The sequence below is a fragment of the Astatotilapia calliptera genome, chromosome 3, assembly GCF_964374335.1.
Source record: "Astatotilapia calliptera chromosome 3, fAstCal68.1, whole genome shotgun sequence".
Classification (NCBI taxonomy): Eukaryota; Metazoa; Chordata; class Actinopteri; order Cichliformes; family Cichlidae; genus Astatotilapia; species Astatotilapia calliptera.
The window spans coordinates 34,118,936-34,138,252 of record NC_137424.1 but is presented as its reverse complement, the minus strand read 5'-3'; the positions used below and the strand labels follow the sequence as shown (position 1 = coordinate 34,138,252).

General features: G+C 41.7%; 2 protein-coding genes, 1 long non-coding RNA gene and 5 other non-coding genes across 9 annotated transcripts; 1 reads left to right on the top strand and 7 right to left on the bottom strand.

The window, feature by feature from the left end:
- The first annotated feature begins 633 nt into the window (after window positions 1-633).
- arl2 (ADP-ribosylation factor-like 2) lies at window positions 634-3,011 on the top strand. The gene is made up of 5 exons (XM_026161706.2): window positions 634-961; window positions 1,241-1,351; window positions 1,939-2,101; window positions 2,520-2,600; window positions 2,689-3,011. The coding sequence occupies exons 1-5, from the start codon at window positions 897-899 to the stop codon at window positions 2,821-2,823; spliced, it is 555 nt and encodes a 184-aa protein (XP_026017491.1). The 5' UTR covers window positions 634-896; the 3' UTR covers window positions 2,824-3,011.
- A 381-nt stretch (window positions 3,012-3,392) lies between these two features.
- On the bottom strand, window positions 3,393-7,715 carry LOC113018583 (uncharacterized). Its single transcript, XR_003271817.2, has 12 exons — window positions 7,388-7,715; window positions 6,785-6,818; window positions 6,491-6,521; window positions 6,082-6,129; window positions 5,847-5,892; window positions 5,529-5,577; window positions 5,237-5,286; window positions 4,985-5,039; window positions 4,592-4,635; window positions 4,039-4,077; window positions 3,757-3,839; window positions 3,393-3,559 (listed from the first exon to the last, which is right to left on the bottom strand). It is a non-coding gene; the product is annotated as an uncharacterized LOC113018583 (long non-coding RNA).
- Window positions 3,629-3,700, bottom strand: LOC113019813 (small nucleolar RNA SNORD31). The gene has a single exon (XR_003272118.1). It is a non-coding gene; the product is annotated as a small nucleolar RNA SNORD31 (small nucleolar RNA).
- LOC113019812 (small nucleolar RNA SNORD31) lies at window positions 3,904-3,975 on the bottom strand. Its single transcript, XR_003272117.1, has one exon. It is a non-coding gene; the product is annotated as a small nucleolar RNA SNORD31 (small nucleolar RNA).
- On the bottom strand, window positions 4,745-4,870 carry LOC113019814 (small nucleolar RNA SNORD22). The gene has a single exon (XR_003272119.1). It is a non-coding gene; the product is annotated as a small nucleolar RNA SNORD22 (small nucleolar RNA).
- On the bottom strand, window positions 5,114-5,184 carry LOC113019811 (small nucleolar RNA SNORD30). Its single transcript, XR_003272116.1, has one exon. It is a non-coding gene; the product is annotated as a small nucleolar RNA SNORD30 (small nucleolar RNA).
- LOC113019810 (small nucleolar RNA SNORD29) lies at window positions 5,389-5,453 on the bottom strand. The gene has a single exon (XR_003272115.1). It is a non-coding gene; the product is annotated as a small nucleolar RNA SNORD29 (small nucleolar RNA).
- A 5,441-nt stretch (window positions 7,716-13,156) lies between the features above and the next one.
- LOC113018581 (uncharacterized) lies at window positions 13,157-18,435 on the bottom strand. Of its 2 annotated transcripts, none has more exons than XM_026161704.2 (3): window positions 18,277-18,435; window positions 15,787-16,535; window positions 13,157-14,372 (listed from the first exon to the last, which is right to left on the bottom strand). In XM_026161704.2, the coding sequence occupies exons 2-3, from the start codon at window positions 16,438-16,440 to the stop codon at window positions 14,220-14,222; spliced, it is 807 nt and encodes a 268-aa protein (XP_026017489.1). In that variant the 5' UTR covers window positions 16,441-16,535; window positions 18,277-18,435; the 3' UTR covers window positions 13,157-14,219. The 2 variants fall into 2 exon arrangements, with proteins under 2 accessions (XP_026017489.1, XP_026017490.1); XM_026161705.2 differs by having other exon boundaries at window positions 15,787-16,532; window positions 18,277-18,428.
- Between the last annotated feature and the right edge of the window lie 882 nt (window positions 18,436-19,317).

Genomic DNA, 19,317 nt, shown 5'->3' with positions numbered 1-19,317 from the left:
TAAACAAATTCATATTTTACATTTAGATTAACTGACTTGTTTAATTCCCACATAAAAATGTTGTTAATTTAAATTGTTTTGTTATCTTAAGTAAATCACGCAAGAAAAAAATATGAAACAACTCAGATTTTACTTTACAGTTTAAGAAACTATGTTTTTGTTTTAATTTATTTTTTAAGAAGAATAAGAAGAAGAGGGAAAGAGCTGGTATGGTAAAGCTTTGGACTACAGAGCCTGAACTGTATTTATTTTCTTTGGTTCTCTGTACATTAACTTAGATTAATTCGATTTTTAATTCGATTTATTAATATTTATTAATAAATCACATTTATCACATAATTCACAAAAAGGTGTCATTGCAATTTTTCCAGTGTATTTTGTTAAAAGTTAGAAAAGAAGCGCCTAAGAAATATTTGCAAAAATCTGTACAGTGGATTCAGTGGTTGAAAACTGTGGTAAAAATAGCTGACTCGTTTATAACTCCTAAATGTAAAAATGTTCACATTTCTGATGCTTGTTTTCATTTTCACAAGATCGTTAACATTTTATATTTTGAAAATTAGAACATTCCCCAAACCGACTCAAATGTGTAATTTCCACAACAGACACAAGTAGGCGCTGCTGCAAACCATCACAGTAGTTCTCTGGCCTCCACAGCCCGGCCACACCTTAAATATGCACACTGACCAATCTGCCGGCGCCGGAAGTTGAAAGCAACCAATCCACGTTCTCTTGCTGCAAAACAAGCCAATCGGTGGCTACATGGGGCGGGATTAACACTCTGGCTTCTTCCTGAGTTGCAATGCTGCTTACGAGAGCCGAACATTATCATACTAAACTTTAAAATTATAACATACATTTATTACAGTATAACAGTTAAACGGGGCAGCGTCACGATGGGTTTACTAACAATTTTGAAGAAGATGAAACAGAAGGAGCGCGAGATGAGGCTGCTGATGCTGTATCCTTTCTGTGACAGGTTTGGCTAGGCTGAAAACAAAGTGGCATTCGTGCACTTGGTTTATTATAACTATACATGTATCAAATAAGAACCCGCAAGCTTCTCTGTGTCGTTAGATAAAGATGCCGGATAACGCCTTTCTCTTTATTTTTCCCTCTGTGCGGATTCATCCTTCTTGCTATGCTAGCTGTTACACATATTCTAGTAAATATACGAGACGCTGATTAATCGATTAAAACCTCTCAGGTGTGTGAGTTGTCTTTAACCTGGCGCGTGCAGAGGTCTGGACAACGCGGGGAAGACGACCATCTTGAAAAAATTCAACGGGGAGGACGTCAGCACCATCTCTCCCACACTGGGCTTCAACATCAAAACGCTGGAGCACAAAGGGTAACGCGCGCACTGGCTCAAACACACGCACGTTGCTTTGACACCCATGTTTCTTTAAAAAAAACTAATCTAGTCAAGGAAAAATTTCAAAGATGGTCGATATAATAATCTAAAATTAAAATGTGCCTATATGAATATGAAAGTAGGTATTGTGTATTGTCTTGTGTGAAAACCATGACAAATAATAAATGAAGCTTCAGTGTAATAAAGGAATAAAAGTCACAGGAAATGCTTTATCCCTTCAGATCTATTTGCCTCTATTTCCTTCCGCCTGTGGCGCCTTTTGATTTGGCTTTTATTTCTGTGTGTCAGCCTGTTAAATCCAGAATCAAAGTTAAAATCCTTCATCTCTTAAATAATCAGGCCCCATCTTACCATAAAACCAAATGGGACTATATCAGAGCACTTCGCTCTCAGGCTGCTTGCCAACTTGTGGTTCGTACGGTATTTAAAAGTAGAAGGGAGGCAAACGTTTGCTGAAAACCTCCTGTGTTAATGTACAAAAGTATTCTTTAGACCTGTTTTTTTTTTTTTTCTAGCTCAGTCTGTACATTTCCATTCATGCCTCCCACTCCTTGTGTTTCCAGGTTTAAACTGAATATTTGGGACGTAGGCGGTCAGAAGTCACTGCGCTCCTACTGGAGGAACTACTTTGAGAGCACAGATGGGCTGGTGTGGGTGGTGGACAGCGCAGACAGACTCAGACTGGAAGACTGCAGACAGGAGCTCAGCGCACTCCTCCTGGAGGAGGTATATGAGAATGACACACAGTGGAGTGACAGAATCCTTTATATTGGTTGTTTTGTTTTTTAAAGGATAAAAGAGTAAACGCAATAGGTTTGCAGTAACCGTTAGACCAGAAGGGTAGGTGTGTAAAAATGTGACACTCACTAGTCCTGAATACCAGCCTTAACCCTGGTATTCCACCTGTCATTTAAAAGGAATATTTTGCCCAAACCAATCAGAAGTATCCATTTATCTTTAATAGAAAGCAAATCTTTAATCGTTTTTCTGAGTTGTCTGGACTTTCTATATCTTTTAAGATATTTTCAAAACTGGGCAACTCACACTGGCCTCCATGGACCCTTAAAAGCTAGAGTCAAAATATTTGATTTCAGTATGAACACGTTATGCTATTTTTAAATAAGCTGCGCTCCGTTCTTTGCAGAGGTTAGCTGGTGCAACGCTGCTGGTTTTTGCCAACAAACAGGATTTACCAGGAGCTCTGTCCAAAGAGGCAATACGAGAGGTGAGCTCTGCACCCACTTGACACTGCATTTCAGCAATGATATAGTTGCATATATCACGGTGGATGCTGACACTTTGTTCTTCTGCAGGCGCTGGCCCTGGATAACATCAAAAGTCATCACTGGTGTATCATTGGTTGCAGTGCAGTAACAGGAGAGAACTTGTTAGCTGGCGTGGACTGGTTATTAGATGACATCGCTGCGAGGATCTTCACTGCTGACTGAATGTTTAACTGCAGACCAGCTGGTCTCTGTTCATGACCTGCCGCCTTTAGTGACTGAATGCTTTTATACTTGTCCCATCAAGTAAGGATTTACCCAGCAGTCCTGGGTTTGCACTGATTTAAAGGAGACTTACCATAGTTTACTTGTATGAACCCAGTAATAAAAGTTCATCCATTCTTGTGGCAAAACACTGCAGTTGCCTTCTTACAACATCCACACTTGATTCTTGCAGACAACTTGTTATGCTCGTTCTTATGTAGTCTAAAGTTCCCTTTGACATGCAATTCTTTGCAAATTCTGGTTGTATCACAAGCGCCTAGAGAAATTTGGTGCTTTCCACCATTCTTGCACAGGCCAGTTCTGCATAATTTGTCATCTCATCGATCAGCCTCAAGCCAATTCTTTGACAGTTAGCATTTAGGTTTGATTTAATTTGTGCTACAACACAAAGCACCCTGTGTTATCCCTTTAAGCCAGAAACCTGACATTCTAAAAACTTGCACTATTAAAATGTTCTGGTTTATCGAGTCTCCCCACAGTCACACTTGAAATAAAACAGCTTCGTCTGCTAAATTTTAAACACTTTATTGTTTTGTTACTGCAAATTTTAAGTGACAGAACCCCACAAATGTAAACATTATCACAGGTGTCCACACAATTCCAGTGTAGTTCAAACTGCAGTCATCTTGGTGGCAGCACACAGGACATCGTCACTATGTGGCACGTACCCTCCAATCTGCAAAGTTTAAAAACAAACACTTAGAAACATGGAGGGCAGGAACGCTCATGTTATGATTAAGTCCGTTTTAAATCAGAGTATACCAATCAGTCATGAATCTTCAGACTGGGGCGGTAAAACAACCTCATCACTTCTGCTTAACACTAAACCGTTGCCTAATTAAGTAACTTTTCCAGTTTAAACTGGTTACTCACCATCATGACTGTGCGCAATGTCAGTCTCATGACATGAGGTGCTGGACACAGACCACATGACTCCATTGCCTCAAACAAGAAACCTGCAATAGATGAAATGTGTTAGTAGAGTCTGCTTGTGGAGTGACTGAGAACACATTTTAGCTGCTGAGATCAGAGTATACCAATCAGTCACGAATCTTCAGACTGGGGCGGTAAAACAACCTCATCACTTCTGTTTAATTTTTAACTGGACATTAAGCTGCTGCATGCTGTTAAAACAGAAGCAGAGTTTGTACTCACCAGCATGAACTGACTGAACTGACGATCTGGTGTTTAAAGCTGTTTAAAGACAGACAAGTATTAAGTATCCTGCTGAAGCTCTTTTGGGGAAATTGTCAGACTGACATTAACACTTTAGTGAAGCAAATCTATAAAGCAGCATTCAAAGCCACTGTGTTATAAAGTGTCAAAGAAGTTTAAATATGACATTTCTGGGATGTGATCAGAAGGTTTCTTTTCAGCCATGCCTTGGTCAGCACTCCTTCTCCATCAGAGCACCAGCAGGTCACCTTACACCTGGAGGGGTAACAGTCAGGGTTCTCAGCACCATGCTAGGCCAACAGGAGGGGAGACCAACTGAGTTGGAGGGGGTAGAGTCAACCCCCTCTTTGACTGTGGTGTCATGTCATCATTTGCACAAACCCAGCAGTACTAAAGTCAAGATCCAGGGCTTTCACAGTCTTATCAGACAGGAAGCATGACTGCACAGTTTTAGACCTTAATACCAGAATCATTCATCCTTTATTTTCACTATGATCACTTTTCTGTTGATGTTAACATGCACAGCACCTACCTAGGGCTTGCGTCCAGCTCACAGATTTGACAGGCAGCTCTGTCCTGAAGGACGACACAAAGTTACATTAGCAACGTTTGCTCACAATGACGTTAGGCTACAGGTTTGTTCCCGTGCAGATAAACATCAGATGATTCACAATTCCAGTATGTTTCCATTCAGACTGTTGGTAACCCCAACAGGTCATCCCCTTATTGCCAAGGCAACACCAGTGGGTTCACCTTTTCAGGTCTGGCATTGACACGAGGCGTAAGACGTGTGCAAGTATCATCATACAGGAAACTTGAGTGACACCCATCAGTCTAAATAAAAGTTTAGAGTCCATCAAGCTCTAAGCCTCCTACATAAAGATGTCTAGATGAGCACTAAAACGAAGCTACAGAGTTCACCCACCTGGACAAACAGCTGGGATGGTGATGGCAGCATCTGGAGTCCAAACTTCAGCTACCTGTAAAATGATTGCATCAAGTCAAGGTACAGAAAGGAGGTTCAAGTCTCACAGTGTTTCCTGTGGACCGTCACTGACTTCAGATTTAAATTTTATCAACAGCAGTTCAGACGAACGAGATTCCAAAATTTCTCTCATCATTTTCAGCAGGTCTGAATATTTAAAACTGCACAGATTTTTTTTTTTATTAAACATACCTTCAAACCGGAAAGCCTCCATGGAGCTGCTGAAGCAGTCATCAAGTCACCTGACAACAGAAATCATTTACATCACTCAAGCGGCCATGCAGATTGTATTATGACAAATAAAATACACAGATGATAGAAATCCTTCAAAGTGAAAAGCTGCAGTTGCTCAGACGTTCGTGTCGTTTCACATCGGGTCAAAGTGAGCTAAGTATCATCATCACTGAAACTGCGCTGCAGATGAGACGTCTCGTCTCTGCACGACAAGCTCAACAGAAAGAATATTCAAGTCTTAAATCCTTACCTTGAAACTTTCTCGACTGCCTTCCTCCCCAAGCATTTTGTGGAAGTCCCTAAAGGAGAAGTTGGGCCGTTAATAAAAAAAAAAAAAAAGCAGGGACTACTTCTTGTGCCATTAAGGACTTGCATGTTTGATCAGGGCTTTGGTGACAAACTGCCATGTGACATATGTCGTCCAGGTGTTTGATGGGTGCTAACCCATTTCATCCTTTCAAACAGTCAGAAATGCCTCACATTATGGAACCAATAAATTAATTTACCATTTCAGATTCAATTTCTAGAATTTCACATTAACCTGAAAAAATTAAAGCTTAATACTTACATGCGGATTTGGCATCACTTCCTTCTGAAACAACTCCAACTTTAGCCTAGCAAAGAAATACGACTGTTAATCATTTGCAATAACTAACATTTACATGTTTGTTAGCCTAAATTAAAGGGTAATCAGATTAAAGGTTGACATCACATTAATCAGGCATATGCTTGTCATTAATGGTAATCATCATGCTTAAAACCCTACTGTGGAATTTTAACAACGGCAGAAAATCTTAACTGACCTCTGAATTTAAGCCACTCTGAACACTGCGGGGTTCACATCAGAGGACCTACACAGAAAAAAATAAATCTTTGTTAATGAGATCTGTATTTAAGCCCTCAAGAAATTAGAACTAGAGATTTGTCAATTCAATCACTGCCCTTAACTTTAAACCACAGTCATTGTCTTATAAAAGTGTTTTAAGAGCCATTACAGCACAATCAGGTTGGAGCCTACATGCTGCTCAGAATCTGGTAAAGAAGCTTCTTCAAAACGCTGATTCAGTAAGAGAGAGTTCCAAGACTCATCACCGCAGCACAATATGCTCATTTATAGCCACACAGATGTTTAACTGCAGAGCCACTGAGAGAGATCATTTAAATTCCTAATCCAGATTAAAATCTGAAGCACTCGGAGCATTTTCTAATTACCTGATGTAGGAAGTGTCCTCACAGGCCATGCCTGAAACCAGACGAGAAAAAAAAAAAAAAAAAAAAAAAAGATGGCGCCGTTAGAGAGTTGTAAAAGAAGCACGAGACGATCAGTGGTGATTCCTTCATGCTACTCAGTGTTTGAAATGCTGTCTTCAGCGTTTTTATTCAGTGAGAGAGTTCAAACAGGTCATCACAGTAGCATGACCTTTCACGTTATGCCATTTAATACGGTTACATAACCCTACTCTCCATCTTATAATGCAATAAAGCGAATCTGTAAACAGACATTACCTGTGCAGGAAGCACGTTTCCAGCAGCTCCACATCTGGAAAGAAAAGAAAGAACGCGTTAGCATGCTGCAGCTAGCAACCAGCTAGCCATGCCGTTTACCACGTGACCGCTAGAATTTAACGTGCTACTGTTCGCGTGAAACAGTATGAAAACTGAGTTTAACAGAGTCTCAAATCAGAATAAAAAGAGTGCAATCACTGCCATTCAGGACAGGTCTGTGAAAAGTTTCATCATTTAGAGACGCTGTTAGTTGCCGTGCGGTCACTTCTGAAGCCATTAAAATGCAAGCCTGCTTTACGTTTAAGTCTCAATACTGGATGCATCAGGTAGAGAACATATTTTTATTAGTAGTGACAGAAGTTTCAGTCGAAATGTTTAAATTCTGCTGGTGGATGGTTGAAGATTACGCTAAAATCTGGTCGGTGCTCAATGAAGGGAAACTTCTAGCAAAAACACCACGCAGCGTTTAAAATGGCTGAAAATGAGACGTGAACTAACGTGAAACTGCAGCATCACTACAGCAGTTTCTTTCTTTAAAATCATCCAGTTAGTGGATAAACTCTGCAACTGAACTAAAGCGGTTAAGTGTTGCACAAATCTTACCTCTGCCAGAACATCGAAGGAAGTGGAAGAAGAGCGCGGTGCATCTCGTTTTTATGTCCCGCCTGTTGGACTCCGCCCATCGGCAAACGTCACCGAGTGGCTAACGCTTATCTTGACTCTCATCTGTATTACCAAACAATATTTGTCCAAATTTATGGCTGAAATAAATGTAAATTGTACCTTCTGTCAAGAACAACCTGAAACAGTTTCTCATTGGTTTTGGTCTTGTAAATTTACGTGTAAATTCTGGAAGGATTTCCACAAGTTTATTACTGACTCTGTTCTCCCTAATCTTCAACTATACTATAAGGATGTTATCTTTGGCTATTATAATTTTAAAGACAAGGACAATGATGCTTTCTTCTTTATAAATTTGGTTTTATTTTTGGCAAAATTTCATATACACAAAAGCAAAGTCCTCGGCAGAAAGCCTGAACGTCTTGTATTAAAAATGGAACTTGCACAATATATAAGGACAATCTCCTCATCAAAAAACACTAAGGCTCTCAAGACTGTTAACATCTATAACCGATTGAAACTGCTAACTTGATTTTGGCTCTTGCAAACTTTTGTTTATTTATGTTCCCCTTAATTTATTTTATCTTTTGTACTCACTTTTGTCTCACTGTCCTTGTCCCTCTCTCTGTTCCTCATTGTACTACCACAATGTCATCTTTTATGTGATTCCTGTTTTACTTGACTGTATGTCTAAAATGTGATAAATAAAGTTAATTTAAAAAAAAACAAAAAAAACCCTCTCATCTGTATTCAGCTATGGGTGAATTAAACTGGATAGAGTCTTTTGTACACAACCTAAACTCTGTATTTTTAACGCAAGAACATCGCTCTCAGCATGTAGCTGGAGAAAGCCTACAGAGAGTGGATTTTACTACGTCACTTCCGCTAAGATTGAGCGCCATTTTTACCTCCACCAGATGGCAGCAAAGACACAGAAACAGGCTGCAGATTTTACAGACCTTAGTGAGTGTGTGTGCGGGGGAAATCCAATTTCTACATCAGACAAGACAGAAAAGAATTATCCAGCTAAAGCATAACATATATTTAAACAGCGAAGCACTTTACTATCAGTAATACCTGCGTAGCCAAATAATGCAAAAGCAATTTTGACTCAGAACACGTGATTTTCTACTCTTCCACCCTCCACAGTGTTATTCTTTCATGTAAATATCCTCCATTCCAGCAGTGGGCGAGATCAGGATCTGGGTATGACTATTGCAAATTAAACATTGTTCATTTACTGGAGTGATTTCTTTTCACTGAGTTCAAGATTTGAACACAACCTTAAATTAGGAATGATTTTTTTTACTTATCATCTCTCATTCCCCTCTCTAGTCTTGACTTGTCCCCATGAAGAGATAATGTCCAAATGTCTCGCTTATTATGCTCGGATTCTCCAAAGTGTAAAAAACAACATGGTTTTATCTCTCTCTCTCTCTGTGTTTTTTTTTTTAAGGCAGAAAATGAAACACCGTCCAGCCATCAATCTGGAACACACAGTGCTTGGATGAAGTATGAAGTGCTACCACAACATGAACAACGTGTTTCTGATACTTCCTGCCAGCCAGCAGCTCATGTGTGAGGGCAAAATAACCTGATAGTGACAGCAAATGATGAATCAAACCTGAAACAGTACGTTCCATGGTAACCAGAGCAGCTTTTGAAGGAGCCATCCAAGCCAGGGTGTTTCAGCAGAGGCTGGACCACTGCCTGTTTAAAAATTACAGGTACATCGCCTAAAGTCAGGCTGCTGTTTATAAGCCTTTGAATATAAGGTCCAATAGTGTCCCAAACTTCTTTAAAAAAACGAGGGGGAAGGACATCCCTGGGAGAACCAGACTTGATTTGGGTGACAATTTTACCCAGATAAGACAGAGACACAGGTTCAAAATGGCTAAAAAATGCTAAAGGCTAAAAATAACAGAAGGGTCATAAGAAGGGGGTAAAATATGTGCTTAATAGATAAAATCTATTAAAGAAAAACAAAGAAATTTAAAAAAGCTTCACAAGTTTCAGCAGAAGCTTCTGTACAGTTGGATTGGGGAGGGTTAAGAACAGAGTTTAAAATACTAAATAAGAGACGGGGCTTATGGCAGTTGTCGTTAATAACACCTGCAAAATAGGCGGATTTCTGGTTCTTAACAATTTTCTGATATTTATGCCAGCTATCTCTTAAGATATCATAAGACACTTGTAGTTTGTCTTTTTCCCACTTGCGTTCTGCTTTTCTGCGCTCTCTTCGAGCAGCCCGAGTGATGTCGTTCAGCCATGGCTCAGACTTCAGTTTAGACCGCCTGACCTTCAGAGGAGCAACAGAAATGCTCACTGACTCGACCTGTAAGAACCAAACACATTACTTGGTGGAAACTCACACTCCCTTTCTCACAGGTTCACCCACTGTGGGCAGCTCTTTATGTTTGAGTTGGAGCTCAGTGATGCCCTGGTTCAGATCTGGAAGGAGATTGACCAGGAGACCAGACTGTCTCATTAGGAGCATGCTCCAACAATCTGAGACATGCATACAAGCACGTGGGGGCTACACAAACTACTGAGTATCATTTTGAGCTGCTGCATAATTTGTTAACTTGATTTTTAAGGTGTCTTTGGAGCTGTAGGTTCTCTGTAGGTTGATCATTTTCATTTCTATCAATGTGGGATCCTTTATTTCCCAGCACATTACCCAGTCCATATCAGTATAGATCTGCATGATTTGTTCCCACTGAGATCTAAAGTGTTCATTTCCTTTAATTTTTTTAAAGTGTATGTTTTTTAAATTTATATATATATATGCGCTCTTCTGGACAGAGCTCGCCGATGTTGTTCCTGGGATCTGCTGGAGCCACTCGCCACATCTTCTCAAGCTCTTCTCTGAGCCCTTGGTATTTCTCAAGCTTCGCGTGTTCCTTCTTCCTGATGTTGCTGTCATTCGGTATCGCTACGTCTACCACTATGGCCGTCTTCCTCTGCTTGTCTAACGCCACTGTGTACGGTTGGTTAGCCACCACCATTGTGTCCGTATCTGGAAGGATCTTAGCTCGGCCATTCTCCACCACCGGGGGCATCTCCCATTTTGACCTCGGGACTTCTAGGTCATACTCGGCACAGATGTTTCTGTATACTATGCTGGACACTTGGTTATGGCGTTCCCTGTATGCCCATATATATATGTATATATATGTATGTGTGTGTGTATACATGTGTGTGTATATATATATATATATATATATTAGGGGTGCAACGATACACAAAATTCACGGTTCGGTTCGATACTTTGGTGTCACGGTTCGATATTTTTTCGATACAAAAAAAAATGTTCATGCCTTTTTAATTTGTCATTTATTAAAATTATAAATATATATTTTAACACAAAAGTACAGTTTTTAAATTTAACCCTAACCCTTGTGCGTGTTGTTTTTTAGCTCGTCATATTGCAGCCACAGAAATTCTTTTGTCCATGAAACCATAAAGCTGCACTTTCTTTTCGCCTTATAGTCTGATTTGTCATAACTTCTCCGTTCTGTGGTAAGCTTTTCTTTGGCTGTCACTTCTTCACCCTGACCTGTCTTATTTGGCTCAGCAGAACTGAAATATATATCTGTCTGTGAAGGTTCTCAGTCATCCAGGTCATCGTAGTGAAATATATATCCTGCCGCACTCACATAAGCTCAGCGATTCTCTGCGCGATCAACCTCTCACATGTTTAAGCTGCGGGAGATTTCACTTGTCATGTTTGCATAGTAAGCTAACGATTAATAAGACGATGTCAGAGGAATTGGTGCACAAATTATCATCACTCACAGATCAGTGCTGTCGCTCTCTATACACAGTTCGCACGATTGCAAAGTGAAAGCAAAAAAACAAGCGCAAATTCAAACGCGACTTCAATATGTCACATATTGACAGTGGCTCACCCAATGACATAATTACCCAGCTACATTTCTGAAAGAATGCAAAAGCATTGACATATATTTTTCCTTCCTACAATAGCCCGACAGGCAGGGCAGAGATAGCCCCGGGACATCGGGCTAGCGATATTGCGAGCCCTGTATCTGATTGAGGAATCACTCATCTTTGGAAAAGAGAGTTTATTACAGAGAAATGGCTCTTTCCAAAATAAAAGCTATACTATCCGCTTCTTCTGGGCTATATTCTCAGCAGCATATTAAACATATCAGGTCTCCATAAGGAGAATCCTGTGCTAACAGCTGTCTAAATGACTCGGCTAAAGTTTGTAGCATGCTTGTTGTTTTTGTCTTTGCACTAGGATGATGTCGGTGTAAATGTGCAGTCATATTCGTTGTGTTCCCACTAGTGCTTTCAGGTTAATCTCGTTGAAATAACCTTAACGCCACAACACGGCAAATCTCCGTTAAGGAGCTACCCTATACAGAGGGGCTAGACGGCCAACACGTTAACGAGCTAACTGCACATCCAACATACTGTTTTACTTTAGTCCATGACTCGCTTACCTTCAGGGTCATACGTCACATGAAAACCAAAATAATTCCAAACGCCAGATCTGAATGAGGGTGGGGAGGTCCACTTCTGTCTCGCTAGCTTGCCCTGCGCTCTTCCTTCTGACGATGCTGTCTGTGTTGAGTGCTCAGTGAATCTGCGTTCGACTACTCCGCCTAGGCTGCACTCTCGAGCCTAGGCGGAGTAGTCAAATGCAGATTCACTGAGCGCTCAACACAGACAGCATCGTCAGAAGGAAAGTTGATAAAATAAATTACAAATTTTGTATTGTTCTTTTTTTTTTCTCCCCTTTGGTTTTCTTCCTTTCTCTCCCCCTCTTTCTTTCATTCTTTCCCCCTGTCCTATCCCACAGTCATGTCTGTCCCGTTTGCAACTGAAAATAAAATAAATTCATAATTATAATAAAGGTCAATCAAATGGACCAATATGATGATCCACTTAAAATAAATCCTCTTGGCATCTTTCTTGGCCTCAAGACAACAATTCTGATGGCTATAGATCCAAACGGGACACAAAAAATAAAAAATAAAAAATAAATTGAAAAAAATTGTATTGTTCGATACATATGCGTACCGAACCGAAAGCACTGTATCGAACGGTTCAATATCGATACGAATATCGTTGCACCCCTAATATAAATATATATATATATATATATATATATATATATATATATATATATATATATATATATATATATATCGTGGTGGAAGCAAAACAGCAAAAGTCAGAGGGAATTCATGACGACATTGATCAAATGTGAAGCGCAGTTTGCTGCTTCTTTTGCTGCTGGTTGGAGAGAGACAAAACCTGCTGCTCAGAATCAGCGCAAAAAGACGTAAACACAGCGCGGACCCGAAGAATCGCTAAGCTCCGACAGCGTATCCGTGTTCGGGCCGTCGGGTGAGAAAGCCGAGAAAGACGAAGCTGATTCTGATGTGTCGGGTCCGCTCTGTGTTTAGGTCTTTGTGTGGAATCCGTTAATGAATTGATATCGCTTTATTCAAGCTACTCACCTCTCTCTTCCACCTGCACTTTCAACTGGACCACGGCCAATCAGAGAGGTCCCGCCCCTGACTATCTCTGATTGGTTTAGTCCACGATAGGGGCATAATGTGTGTCTGCTGTTGACCACACAGAGAGTTGCAGAGATTTTTTTTGTTACCGGAACAGTTGGTCGCACCTGTGCGACCAAATATTTATTTTTAGTCGCACCACTGAAAAATTTGGTTCAGTATCTGTGAAGTGGATAAGGGCAATAAAAAAATAGATGAATGAATGTTTGAAAATTAAAGACCATTTATTGCATTTTTGTCACATCTACAAACGTCCATTATTAATAGTTCTTAAATACAGTCGTCAGTTTTACAAATCAAACACATAAAAAAGACACAACTTTGCATTCAAATAGAGAAAATATGCACTATTTAATATGACTTTTTTGACCAAAAATAAGCATTATCTTTTTCTGGACGGACATCTAAGCTTACACCTCCCTGCTCTGTCCCTTCAGGTTTAATAACCTTCACTAGAACACACGCAGGGACCTCATGAGGAAAAAGCTAAAAAGCTCTAATAGAAACTCTTACATATTCCTTTGCACAAGGTTGGACCCTGTCCGTCTTTTTCACTTGCAATAAAGCCTACATAAATAATAGAATGTGTCCATAATAATGTGAATCCCTAATAAAGTTTAATTACTGATTTACTGCATACTATTTACTCATAAATAGCTTGTCTGATTAGGCAACGAGCACCACGGTTAATCCTACAGAAGTATGTATTACTCCACAGCTAAAGTCCATCAGTCAGCTGCTACGTTTTAAACTTTCCACCCCCTTTGGTTACACATCAACACTCGAGGAGTTTCACAGCGCTAAACCAAAGGAAGCAGAGATCATTTGCACTGCGAGCTCTTAGTAACGAACTGGATATTAAGAGCTAAAATGCTCTTACTTGACTAAAACTGGAGATCAGAAGGGGACGAGCAGCTGCTGAACTCAGTCACATAAAGACCAGGGATTTCTGTTCAGGCCAGTCTCATAGACTTCACTGTAAAACCAGCAGCCCATCGAGCTAAAGTGGATCCCTGCAGTTTGTGTCCTGACTAAGGTGCATCCTAATAAGGCGATAAAGGTTCAGCTGAGTAATCAAGACTCAGTAAGTTACATAATTGATTAATATTCCTGAGGTGATGACTCAGACACGTCATGTGGTAAATGTTATACAGGCAGGATTGTCCGATACTTTGCAGCAGTCGCGGTAAAACGCTGCATGACCCTGATATTATTAAAAGTTAAGAAGCCTCAAGCTTCATTGTCCATCTCTATCTCCATTTCTATTGAAATTCTGCTAACACTGAATTGTGCTGGTGCTTCTTCTTCGACGACGGTGAAGACGACGATGGCGAGGAGTTCACCGGTGAGAGCGTGACGCTGTAGAGGTTGGCGACGAAGGCCTCCCAGCCGCGGCGCAGTGCTCGGTCCAAGGCCTGGTGGGAACAGGAGGAGTAAGGGTTAGCTACATTACAGCCACTGACAGGTGACAAGAAGAACCTCAGATGTAGTTACAATGTTACAATGATAAAGGCACTCCCCCATGGCAGCAGTCTCCCCTAGCAGGACATTGCATCACAGACAAAACAGCTCAGCAACACCTCAGGGAATGTGACACAGCTGCTCGAGCGCCCTCGAAACTCTACATCACAGTCCGATCGAGCATGTGTGAAACAATGGAGCAAACACCAACTGCTAGGACCCAAAGGATCCCACCACAGGAGACCTCAGTGCTCTTGTGTCGATAATGAGTCAGGAATCAAAGCAGCTCCATGAAGCTGTTTTGTGACTGAGCTCTTCAGTCTTGAATTGAGTTTGTAGTTAGACGCTGAATTTAAATTGGCCAAACGCTTCATTAAACAGGTAAAATAGTAATAAACACCTGGAAGTAGCCATTTGCTTAATATAAATGTGTTACTGGAAGGTTTTCTTTGAATTTTTACATATGCTGAATGTTAATGTTTGACATTATCCTGCTCTAGGCTCATTTCTTGTGCATGGAATAAAAGGATTTTTCCTGGAGTTCACTGGAATTCCTGTGCTCAGTATACAAATTAATGATTGTTTCTGTTGTGTCGCAGCACGGCTGCTTCCTGGGAAATTCCAAGAGACACGCTATTGACCTTTTCTATAAAAAGAACCAATGAGCTTTATTATTGTCTAAAAGTCCATCTGGAAAATAATGAGCTCACTGGAAACAGGTTGTGCTGTGGTAACTCATGACTAAATATTTAACCAGCGCCGCACACTGAGCAGAAACCAACCAATCGTCTGCAGAGCGGAGCTGATTAACAGCACTGGAATGTTTTTTCACGGTGTGGGGTTTAGCAGGCGGGTCAGCATCACCTGACCTCGTTCCACTGATCAAAGGACATGATAGAGGAGCCACAGGAATGTCACCTGTGTGTGTGTGTGTGTGTGTGTGTGTGTGTGTGTGTGTGTGTGTGTGTGTGTGTCAGCAGGAGCAGAAATTCTTTACAATAACCTGCTTAATTTTTCGTCATTAAAAATGACGTAGAGGAAAAACTCATTTGGGGGTGACTTCATGTGCCGTGACACGCACCAGTGACCGCTGGACCTTGGACGCGCAGTGGCAACATGTTATAAAGGTGATAAGATAGTTTCCATGGCAGTTAATAACCCAGAGTGCATTACGTGGAGGATGGCGAGGGAGAACTTTACCCCTCTGTTCCACACATGCTGGGCGTGCAGTTACACAACCTTCAGCTTCGGCTTAAAGTTTAACCCGACGCAGCGAAGCTAAATATGGAGTTTATGTAAATGTGACAAACTGAAGAGGAAGTTGATACAAGTCTGCAGCCTAAAACAACACCGCACATTTTCTCTCACCTTGCGGTAATTTTTCCTCTTCACCACTTTCATCCCTTCCTCTTGCTCCTTCGTCATCCTCCTCTCCTCCTCCTCTTCGTCTTCTCTTCCTCTCTTCTTGTCTCGGATAAGGACTTGGTCGTCAGCGTCCTCCCGAGCCGGGAAGTGAACGAGCACGGGTTCCTTCTCCCAGCCCGCCTTTTCATTTTCTTCCTCCACCTTCTTCAGGTTCTCCATCTCTATCTCAATCTTCACCCTGATGTCCTCGGGGAAGTCAGCTGGACCCTCCGTGCCCAGGCTGGGCCTCTCCTCTCTGGCTGCGTCCTCGTCTGCTCTCCCCTCTTTCTGCTTCCTCCTGGAGCTTCTCCTCCACCTGCTGCTGCGGCGGCTGGGTTTCCTCCTCAGGAGGCTCTCGTCGTCATCTTCCATCATGCCTTCGCTGAAGCCAAACACCTCGCCTTCTTCCTTCTCATCAGAACAATGCACCGCTGTGATGGATGGGTCACTCGAGACTGCCTCCTCTATGTTGCAAACATTTACACCAGTCTCCTCTACCTCTGTGGCGGCCTCGGGCTCGTCGAGGCGACCGTAGAAGCCACTCGATTTGTCCAGAAACTTTGGGGCCCTGATGGAGCTTCGGACTGAGCTCATCCTGGAGTTCCTGCCAATAGCCATCTTTTTGTTGGAGTTTCTTCGAGTTTCTGTCTGTTACTTCTTTTGGCCTCTGGTGCACTTTCTCACACACTCTTTCTGCTCCTGGTTTGTTCCTGCTGAGAGAGGAGAGATTAGAGTTTAAGGCTGTTACATAACCCTGCCCTCTGTCAAACGCACAGTCCGATCCATTTCCATACAGGCAGCCAAAATTTCAAGAACAGTGATAGGAGATAAAAGCTGAAGGAAAAAGCGTAAAAGACCATAGACGAAAGATAATTACTTTTCACATCAATGTGAGTATGTGTGTGTTTTATCAGCCTCTCTGGATGGTAAGTACTGTACAACAGAAATGCTATGCAGGCGTCACAAGAATGTCTGTGTTTGAATATCGGTGGCCGTGACCGAGGCTGGAGGTCAGAGTCAATGTTATCGGGGTTGTGATGATAACAGATGTCAAAAAACTGAACGCGCAGCATTCTTAGCGCTGAAGATAAACACACAGGGAGTCGGACAGCCGGATGTGCAGCCAAAATCAATGACTTCAGACTAACTGTCGGTGTCAGCGACCTGCTTGTCTGTCCATTCTCCACCTGTTCTGAAAGTCAGTCATACAATCTGCGTCAAACATCGACATGTTTTTTTCAGGGGTCCCGTGTAAGCACAGTGTTGTTTAGATGAGTTCCTTATATTCTGGCTGTGTTGGAGTGGCTGATGACTGCTCCACTCCCTGTGCAGGAAGAGCAGCATTATTACCTCCACCAACGAGGTTATGTGCCGGTGGCGTTGGCACGACTGATCCGCGTTAGCGCGTTAAAACAGGCTAATCCGCGTTAACGAGTTAACGCAGACTGACTCAAAATCCCTGAAATGTCTCTGTCAACGCCTTTTGGGCAGTTCGTCCATTTTAATCGCGTTAATCATTAACCACGTTAACGCAGCCCTATTAGAAACTGTTGCCAACATATTGAAACTTCCTTATTACATCTTAAATATCATGTCACATTTGACCTCTGACCTCTACTTTATGATCAGTGGACTGATCTGTGTGTCACAGTGATTACAATGCAAGCCACACAATCAACGAGCGTCTCTCAGAGCGCTCCTCTTTGAGGTCCTCAATGATCACTGCTTGCTCGACTGCCCTTTTGGGCAGAATTGCAACTGCAGCAAAAGCTTCGCTTGTACTCTCCGCCTGGTGGGACACTTTTAATTAATAAAAGAAAAGCGGCCAAACAAACATGTGTGTTAGTCCAGGATGAGGCAAGAAATCAGCTGCTGTGACATCACTGATTGCGCTGCTGGTAGAAATGAGACGTACTCAGGGGTTTTGACCCTGCAGTGAAAAAGTGCAAGATCGCTTCCCCTCCCCTCTGTGATCACCTTGTAAACCGTTTCACCGCAAGTTACATAATAACAAAGTCCACACTAATGCTCCTCTGAAGGAGTACACTTCCTGCTAATAACCAGAAACTGCAGACATATTTGGTGTCCTTTCCAGATCAGCTTTGTTTTTTAAAACAAATGAAGACTTTGGATTGTTACAAGGGTGGCAAACAGAAGAGGAAACCAAAAAACGTCCTTCTGTGCTCTGACAAACGGCGTCCTGGAAATCTCGAAGACTTGCGAAGTGCAGGTAACGTTTCATATAATGTGCAGATTGCAAAATAAAGACTGAAAGGTGTTGTGTAATAGGAGGCGAATAAAAAAAAAGGATGACTTAATTAAAGTGTTAAAAATTAAACAGGGCTGAGAAGCAGCCCAACAGTGAGAGCATTAAACAGGAGTGAACAGAAATGCCTGCTACCACATATTAAACAGTAACGCCTTCAACAGGTGAAGAAATAGTTGCAGCCTTACCAGATCTCTCGCTCTCGTCTCGTTCCCCTCTCGGTGTGTGAGTCTGAGTGAGTGACACGGAGCCGGGAGCGCTGCTTATTGCCCTCATACACGTCACACGCCAACCCTGCCCAGACCTGCAGAGTCTTCGTCACTGGTACGAACACACACACACACACACGCTGTAAAACACTCTCCCTCTCTCCACCTACACACACACCTTGTCATTACATCCTTGAACACACACTGACTTAGAGATAAAGCCATGTATTAAACAGGTCAAATATTAACTTACTGAAAAAAATCTCAGCAGCAGCAGCGCACGTCCTGCCTTTGCTGGGTAAACTCGCGGGATCCAGCTATAGAGGCTTTGCAGGGATGCAACAGAGTTTTGCCTTCAGTGCTCAATGCGCCAGGGTCTCCATGGTCAAATAAACGATTTATTGGTGGAGATGGACACGAAGCCTTATGACTTAGAAACTATGATCATTCAATCTCTGATTTACCTCATACTTTGTTTTAAACAGCTCTTTATAGATGAACCTTTTATAAAAACTCTATCAACTTTATTCTGCCTGTGAGCTCAGTTATTGCACTCTTATGCATTACACCAACATACAGTGGGGACTCTGTATATCCTGTTGGTCCTGGAGAGGCTTACCTGAACAGTCTGTTAACTTTCTGGATACTACTCTGGATACTAGGACTTCCCCCCACAGTCCAACAATATGTAATTAGTGAGGTTGGGTTAAATGTTAGCCCTGTGACAGTCTGGCGACCTGTCCAAAGTACAAAAACCATTTACATACTGCATTAATCGATCATTTTATAATCTAATTATTTGGAATATACATTTTTCTTTCATTCAGTTAGCACTTTATCATCAGCTGGTTACGTTAACAGGACAATTCGTCACTCGCTCGGTGTCCAGATATCAGAATGAATCAACTGACTTCAGTTTCTCTCCACACTTTTTATCCAGGCTGCCTGTCACGTGGTCTGTGTCTGCGGTTGCAGTTTTTTCTCTGTTTTTGTCTGTAAGTTTGTTAGCTTATTATTAGC

Coding starts and splice junctions, on each gene's coding strand:
- arl2 (XM_026161706.2), top strand. CDS start 897: ATGGGTTTACTAACAATTTTGAAGAAGATGAAACAGAAGGAGCGCGAG. Junction 962..1,240: donor GAGATGAGGCTGCTGATGCT/GTATCCTTTCTG, acceptor TGGCGCGTGCAG/AGGTCTGGACAACGCGGGGA. Junction 1,352..1,938: donor AAAACGCTGGAGCACAAAGG/GTAACGCGCGCA, acceptor TTGTGTTTCCAG/GTTTAAACTGAATATTTGGG.
- LOC113018581 (XM_026161704.2), bottom strand. CDS start 16,440: ATGGCTATTGGCAGGAACTCCAGGATGAGCTCAGTCCGAAGCTCCATC. Junction 14,373..15,786: donor AGAGGAAAAATTACCGCAAG/GTGAGAGAAAAT, acceptor TGTTCCCACCAG/GCCTTGGACCGAGCACTGCG.